The sequence below is a fragment of the Musca autumnalis genome, unplaced genomic scaffold (assembly GCF_047663935.1).
Source record: "Musca autumnalis isolate F117 unplaced genomic scaffold, ASM4766393v1 scaffold_4, whole genome shotgun sequence".
In the NCBI taxonomy this organism is placed as follows: Eukaryota; Metazoa; Arthropoda; class Insecta; order Diptera; family Muscidae; genus Musca; species Musca autumnalis.
In genome coordinates, this window is record NW_027411977.1 from 129223277 (window position 1) to 129231953 (window position 8677).

General features: G+C 35.2%; 1 protein-coding gene across 1 annotated transcript; it reads right to left on the reverse strand.

The window, feature by feature from the left end:
• Positions 1 to 964: 964 nt before the first annotated feature.
• On the reverse strand, positions 965 to 2313 carry LOC141401765 (uncharacterized). The gene is made up of 2 exons (XM_073982228.1): positions 2226 to 2313; positions 965 to 2161 (listed from the first exon to the last, which is right to left on the reverse strand). Exons 1-2 carry the CDS (start codon positions 2226 to 2228, stop codon positions 1193 to 1195), a joined length of 972 nt encoding a protein of 323 aa, XP_073838329.1. The 5' UTR covers positions 2229 to 2313; the 3' UTR covers positions 965 to 1192.
• Positions 2314 to 8677: the final 6364 nt, after the last annotated feature.

Genomic DNA, 8677 nt, shown 5'->3' on the forward strand with positions numbered 1-8677 from the left:
CTTCGACAAACTGACAATTGTCGAAAGTACAATTGTCTAATGTGCATCTGCTTCAAAGTATGCCGGGTCCCCTAGTATACATTAATTTATTATTTTGACCACGGTGTGCTCAATTCGATCACAAACGTTGTTGCTACACTATCGACACCGGATGTGCTCAGTTTGACCACATATCGACGCCTCCAAACAATAGTATGCTAAGTCGACTTAGCATGTTTTCAAGTTCTTTACATTTTTATATTTAACGTCCTTTAACTTAAATTCTGTCAAATTTTGGTAATGATCGGACAATCCGAACAGAAGTTATAAACAAATATTTACTTAGCATAGTACTGAAGGTCAAAGAAATTTCCAAACTTTTAGAGCTTGTCCTGCAAAACTCGCTTTTCAGAATTAGCAATCTATTATTTGGAGGTGTCGAACGTCCTTTAACTTAAATTCTGTCTAATTTTGGTAATGATCGGTCAATCCGAACAGAAGTTATAAACAAATATTGACTTAGCATAGTACTGAAGTTCAAACAAATTTCCAAACTTTGAGAGCTTCTCCTGCAAAACTAACTTTTTAGACTTAGCATACTATTATTTGGAGGTGTCGATATGGTGTCATTTTTTCTATGAGTGTAGGAGTTTGGTAAAACCATCATAAAAGTTTTTGAATTTATGAAACACTAAAACACTTCAAATCATGCTTGATCATTCACAGAAATTTAGCACTGATATCTGGCTATTTCTTTGGTTCATTTTTGGTGTAACAATATTTTTTATATTGGGAAGTCAAATTTCAATCAGCTACTTAATTTTTTTTAAATGTGCCACTCTTTGACATATTTATATGTATATGTAGCATAATAGTAATTCATGTTCGAAAACCCCAAATTATGTACATACATATAAATGTATGTGTGTATGGAAGTCAATATGCAATAGTAAAATTAACACCCATTCATAATTACATCACATTTAATTGAATTAACAGTTTATTTGCAAGCGAGCATTGCAGCTACTCCAAGCCGAACACATGTCAAACAAAAATTAACACTTTAACAAAATAATGGAAATTTCAATGGGCAAAAAAAAAAAACAAAATGATTTGACTTAAGTTAATTAAATTCATAGAACAGCAGCTGTTCCAGCGTTGGCGAACACCGCTAAACCTAAACATAGAAAACAAAAACATTGTCTCGATCAAACTAGAAACGGCGCTTAATGACACGGTAGTGGTAACCATCGTCAGCTAAGACGGCTGATTCACCATTTTCGGGACCTTCAGCTTCGACGACACCCTCTTCAAGGGGAGTCAAGGATTCGGGATTTTCTACAGATTCCTGCATGATGTGCAACAATTCCATGGGGACTGCACTTGGTTGTTTATAATGGTAACCATCTTCAGCTAAAACGGCTGTTTCTTCCATTTCCATGGGGGAGGCTTGTTCCATTTCCATGGGTGCAGCTTCTTCCATTTCCATGTGTTCAGGTTGTTCCATTTCCATGGGTGCTTCAGTTACAGCTTCTTTGACCTCAGCTGGAGACTCTTCGGCTGGAGCTACAGTGGTCATCTCTTCAGTTTGTTTTTCTTCGGTCACTGTTTCGGGGGTTGTTTCCATTTCCTTCTCTTCTACAGCAGGTGCTTCTGTGGTTACAGTTTCTTCCTTGACATCTTCGGTTTTTTCTGCTGGTGGCAAATATTCTCTTGAAGGTTCAGGGGCTTCAGTGGCAATTTCAACCTCTTTTTCAGCTTCTGCTTCCTTTGTTTCAGCAGGTGGCAAATATTCCTTAGAGGGTTGGGTTTCCTCGTGATGTTCTTCACTGGTTACAGGTGGCAGGTATTCATTGGAAGGTTTTTTAGATTCGAATGGTGGCAAATAATTCAAGTTCAAGTGTGAAACATCACGACGGCTTCTTACAACAACTCTCTTCACTGTTTTGTATTCGTAACCATTTTCACCCAAGACGGCTGTGTCTTGTACTTCCACTTCTTCCATGGGCAATGCAGTCGTCACTTCGGCGTCAACAGATTCTTCATTTGTTGGAGGCAAATATTCTTTATTTGGTTCAGCAAGCAACTCAGAAACATCTCTTCTTAAACGATCCGAGGATGGAATATATGTCAAAGCATTGGCCACCAAGAGGACACAGCTTAAGGTTGCAATAAAAAGTTTCTAAAATAACGAATAGAATTCAATAGTGGTACAAATTCTAAAATAATTATTTTTCTTCAATTACCATTTTGATTACTTCTCTACTCCGCTATACAGTTCGTTGATAAATAATGATTTTGTGTAATCACAATTTTGTATTTATACAAAATATTCACACCTATTCACACCATAGTTACAAAACTCACGAGCAAGAAAACTGAAACCAATATTCTCCCTCCCATCAGCAGACAGAGCTGCCGACAGATGCCAACAGTTATGGGTAATTATCAAAAACCTATTAGGGCAGTACGGCATAACAAACAAGCGCCAGTTTGAACGAACATCATCATCGTCATCATTCAGCATTCGTCGAACATGTTCCAAACGCTTGAAGTGAGAATGACATAACAAAATGTAGTAAACGTCTAAACGCCGTCGTCGACGCACCAAGTTTCCAAAAAAAAAGCATTGATCAGCAGTTAATACTGTTACACTTTATTAGGAGACAAATGAACAAAAAAGCACAAAAACCTTAAGTACCACTTCAGTTCAGTGTTAACCATGGTCAGTACCGAACTCTTCAATTCAACGTATTGGTTGGTTTCTTCTCTGTAGAAATTTAGCTGTGACAAGATGACTGTGCCGATGACGGCTGTGGAGCTGTTGAAAAATCTTAATGCGCGCGACCATGCAGAGTTTTCATGGTGTCATTGACTTCCCAACAGCTATAGCGACTGAAGAAGTAACGTAAAGAAGTACACAGCGTATGAATTCATATTTTTTTTTTTTTGACCAAATATTTGTGTTTGAAATTGATCAAGAGTTCTAGAAATATGACAATTGTTTTGATCGCCGTTTATGACAAATAAATGGGTTTTACTCGTAACGATTTTTTCAAGTGTCTTTATTTCCTGTTTGTTTATCCGAAGTTTTTTTTTTTTTTTAAATTAAGCATGTGTAGAATTTTTTATTTTGTCAATTGATATAAAATACAGCTTCCGATACAGTGTAAAACTCAATTATGTATATTGTTCTAAGGTACTTTGTTTCTATGTGGCTGAGACATTGGGATGTGTTTTTTTTTTCTGTGTATTTGGGGAAAAACACTCATCTATGTACAGTTTGTCAAGTAATTGTTTTCACACTACGAAAACGAACACTTTTGACGTATTAATTAGTGAAAAATGACAAATAGTTGTAATAAAAAGGTCGGGATTTTTTTGCAAAAAATAGTTGATCGCCTTGTTTATGACCAGATTGATTGTATAAATAAAGAATTAACCCACGTACTTCAACAATAATAGCCCAAACCAATAATTAACATGTAATGCAAGGTGTCAAAGAAATTTTTTCAAAATGTAATGAAGCTTCCAAAATATCCCATGTTTTTGGTAAATGCTTACACTACATGTAAATAATGTCCTATAGGTCTCAAACCGGAAATATCTGATAACTAAGACGTTCTGTGCATTTTTAGTTCACCAGGACGGACTGCCATTATTAACAATAAATATTATTTTCAGCAGAACTCAATCGGGAGAGTTGCCAGATCGACTAAAAAGTACCAAAGTACCATGTTAATAGTAAACGAGACCAACTAGGTCCATATCCAGGGCCTAAACGGGGTTTATTTAACTGAAATTTTATTAAGGGATAATGATATTCCCGTAAACAAACCAAAATATGACAAACAGGTGAGCCAAGGCAATAGTCGAGTCGGGGGCGACTATGTGATACCCTACACCAATACCCCTATACATAAGCTTTTGACTGGTAAAATTCAAAATATTAAAATTGATTAAAACTGATGAAGTTGTTTGGTGACAACTGAAACTATAGTATTCCTACCTTCCGCCCGCAACTACCCAATTTCATATTCACTGTAAAACATTTTGTTGTTATTCAAATAGCGTTCAAAGCCAAAACTCATAACTTCAAAGGCAGCGCAAAAAAGCGTTTGTCGTGAAGAAAATACATTTCAGCGGCCAAATATCCGCGTAAATGTATAAAACACATTTGTATTTGAAAAACGAAAAGTTCTAGGACAGAGAAGCCACTACATAGTCGATACGTCGGAAGATCTGCTTTACCACCAGTGAAACCAGGTAACGTAATTTGGTGACTATGTAGGTTCGAGTCCTTGGCTTTCCTTTTTCACTTGCAAATAATTTCCAATCATCAAGCTTAACTCTAAACGAGAAAATTAATAAACAAGTAAGAAAAGTCTATAGTCGAACGGAGCCGACCATGGGATACCCTATACCACTTTCCCTGGACAATCGCTCTCCACGGAACTTCTTTTCAATGATTGTGAAAATTTAATTATCAAATATCAGAGATGTAATGTATAATACTTATGACCAAAACCAAAAAGTTATCTAGCATGACAAAGACATTTTTGTAGCAGGAAAGGAAAATTTAGTTCACACAAACTAAAATATAATGAAACCCACTTATGTAGTACTACTACTTCCGTTGTTTAACCGCTACGTTATTAAAATTTTTACCAATTTCACACAAAAGTTTCAGTCCATTTAACCCGCTAAGTATTACCTGATCTTCACGTTGGTTTGTACGCTTCTTCTTCATCATAAACTCAAACTTTGTTTAAAATTTTGCGGGTTATTATTTTGACCTACAGAGCCGCTACAAAATTGGTTAAAATTTTGTTTTTGGTCCATTTCATCCCCTGGACATTTCACGATCATCAACAAAAACTAATCATTTCTATTCTGGCCCGAACCCAACATCCTTAAGAAATTCGTTGCAATCGGTCCATAATTGCGGCCTTAAGCTTGTTTTCAATTTTTAATGGACGGGCACACGTCGCTAAATTGCGTTATCTCGTCGAGATATCTAGCAAACACTTTATTGCAATTTACATCAGAGGTCAGTAGTTTTTTTCCATATGTAGGCTAATTTGCGAAATATATATGTCCTCAAGGAATTAAAATATCGACCAAAAATAAAACTTTTATATTTTTCATACAAAAGTAATGGTCCATTTCACCCGCTAAAGAATATCAAATCATCATTTAAAATTGTAGACATCTTTTTCGACATATACTCTTACCCGGTGCAAAATTTCGTGACTATTGATGTATAATTGCGACTTCTAACGAGTTTATTATTACACTACAAACAAATAACGGAATATATTAGGTTGTAACTCTGTTATCTGATCATGCACACCAACATAATTGGCATCAATTGAAAGGTCAAGCGTTCCACTTTCAAGTATATCTCACTTGTCCAGAATGTCACTTCGAGGAATTAAGATATAAGCTGTATATTAAAAAATTTCACAATTTCCACACAAAAGTTTTGGTCCATTTAACCCTATAAATATTATCCGATCGCCACCTTTGTGATATACTCTTATCTTATTTAAAATTACGCGTTGATCGGACTATTATTGAGACCTACAGAGCCGCTAGAAAATTGGATAAATATTATGTTTTTGGTCCATTTCACCCGCTAAATATTTCACGATCATCACCAATAAGAATAGGGATCTATTCTGATCTGAACCCGACCTCAATACAAAATTTCGTGGCGATCTGTCCATAATTGCGGCCTGGAGCGTGTTTACAATTTATAATGGACAGACGGACGGACGGACACACATCTCAAAATCGCTTTATTTCGTCGAGATATGAAGATTGGTATACCACATTGGATTTCTACCAAAACAAACTTATAATACCCCTTTCCACATTGTGGTATAGGGTATAATGAATAACGTTTTTCAAAAATTCGTTATAAAGATATTATTTTGTGCGGGAATTTCCACTTGTGCATTAAAAAAATTAGTTATGGAGAAGAATTCGCTATAGGGAAGTTCGCTATAGAGAGGTTAAAATAGGTGAACATGTGTGGGAAAAGCTGTGTTTTAAATTTGTATTCGTTATAGAGAAAAATTCGTCATAGGGAAGTTCATCATAGAGAAGTTCGACTGTATAACATTTAGTGTTTTCAATCACTAAACTTACACTGAAAGAAAAATGTTTCATTGATTTTGAACAAACGCACAGTGTCCAATTTTCCGAAAATCCTGGCCAAAAATTATCAATTTAAACCAAATAGCGCCAAATATTGTTTATAGGATCCCACTGTGTGTAGTGTTGAAAAATATATAGGTTTCTTGTTAAATTAGTGGGTATAAATGCAGGTCAAAGTGGCCCTATTTGGAATTTTTTGTTTTTTCAATATTTAAGTTGTTTATAAAACTATGATAATATCCAAAATAAACAACGGATTTTAAATATTTTTTTGTAATTTTAATAAAATGTATGTGAAACTCATTTAAGATGTTCAGTGTCGCCAATGAAGTGTGCATTCTTTAATAATTTATGTACGTACTTGCAAATTTTTTCAAGGTCAATTTTAACAATTAATTATGAAAATAGTTGTGAGTTAAATCGAGTTGGGCTGTGTACCTTATCATTTCATAACAAGTAAAAAAGTATCAGTCGGCTTTGCCGACAGAGATATACCCTCAGCCTGTGTATATTGAAACAATTTTTTCCCAAAATACGTACATATGTATTTAGGAGGTTTTAAAAATTTTGGGCATTTGAACCGACAAAAATGTTAATTAGGATTAAAGATCAAAAGTTTTGCGAAGGAGATACTAAAAGAAATGGACCGACATTGACCGTTATGGAAGTGGATCTCCAGCCACAACATATGGTGCCATAGGGGGTTTTTACACTCTTCGGGCGGTTTGCTCAAGAAGTATGGACTTGCCCCTAAAAAAACTTTTAAAATCGTAATTGAGGCAGCGAATGCAAGTTGCTCCAACAAAAATCAAAGTGATTCAATATTAGGTCTTAAAGTGAACTTATCTGAAATTTTGTGTAGGAGGTACCGGATGGAGTGGACAAGTATAGTCCATATTTGAACCTGATTTATATCTGGTAGATATATTAGGATGTTTAAAGTATAAACCAATTCGGCCACTCCCTTCAAGAGTTACCGTACGAACAATTTTTCCGAACATTTTGGATCTTTTGTGGGGGAGGTACCTGAAGGAGTGGACCGATATGGCTTATCTTGAAACTTAAACTATGTTTGAACAAAATATTACTAAGGCCCTATTTTGGACCGAATCGGCAGATCCGTTCGAGAGTTATCTTGCGCTCCAAACACCTCACACGGTGTCATAGGGTTATTTTGCAACGTTGGGGCTATTTTCTCAGGAAGTGTGGACTTGCCCCTGATGAAACTTGTACCGTTGTATAGGGGGCAGTGAATACAAGTTGCTAAAACAAAAATCAAAGCGATTCGAGAGATGGCCCTAAACTAAACTTTTCCGAAATTTTGTGTGGGAGGTACCCGAAGGAGTGGACCAATTGAGTCTATATTGAAAAATTATCTAAGTCTGGTACACATTTTACAATGGACAAAGTATGGACCAAATCGGTTACTCCCTTCAAGAGTTATCGTGCGCACAAATTTTCCGACCATTTTCGAACTTTTGTGGGGGAGGTACCGGAAGGAGTGGACCGATATAGCCCATCTTCGAACTTATACTAAGTTTGGGAAAAATATTACGAAAGCCAAAATTTGAACCGAATCGGTTCATCCGTTCGAGAGTTATCGTGCGCTCCAGCCAGCCAGACAGACACACAGACAGACGGACGGACATTGCTCAATCGACTCCAAATTGTCTGAAACATATTTGGTCCAAACATACTTGGGGTCTAAAACCATTATTTCGATGAGGCACATTTTGCCCGTATGAAAGTGTATATGGCGAAAAACAAAAATCCTTTGCAATTCCATTTGAAAAAAATTAAAAAATTTTTTTGCGAGCACATCTACAATTTTTGGCATAGAGGTTAAGAAAAAAATTCTGGTTTCAAATCTGTTCGCGTTCACAAAATTGGACGATGCGCGCAAAAGTTATGGCGGCTTTTATTCTCATATAAAGAAAAAATATTTAAAAATATCTTATTTGTTGTTATGAGAAAATGTATGCATAAATCGTTAACAGCATTCCATATCTATTCGTAGATGTTTAAATAGTTATTAAATCTATTATTATTTTCGCGGAAAATCAACAAATAGTACAAAAAACTTTAAGAAAATCCAAATTATCCTGTCCCAGAATCCGTACAAACCCTCAAAAAATAAATTAAAGAATATATGCGGAATCTAGACAATGCGTAGAAAAATATGATACCAAATTTATAGAGATTGGGTACATAAATTGCTTATTATACCAACAACAAAAGAGAAAAACTTATTGTTGGAAAATATTGTTGCAAATATATTTTCTGGTTTAATTAAAAAAATTAGAAAAAAATATTTGGGAGTTCTCCAACTATTTCGCTAAAATCCCATACAATAATGAATGTATACTGTTAAAACTTCATCAAAAAATATGGTTTACCATCGCGAGAGTTTAACTGATTACTGTAATAACTTATAAGGGTAGGAAATTAAGAGTAATATTGAAATTACAATCATTCAATTAATATTAAAATTAAAAAGCCCGTTATTCGCGAATTAGTTAAAGTCGGTTGATGCGCA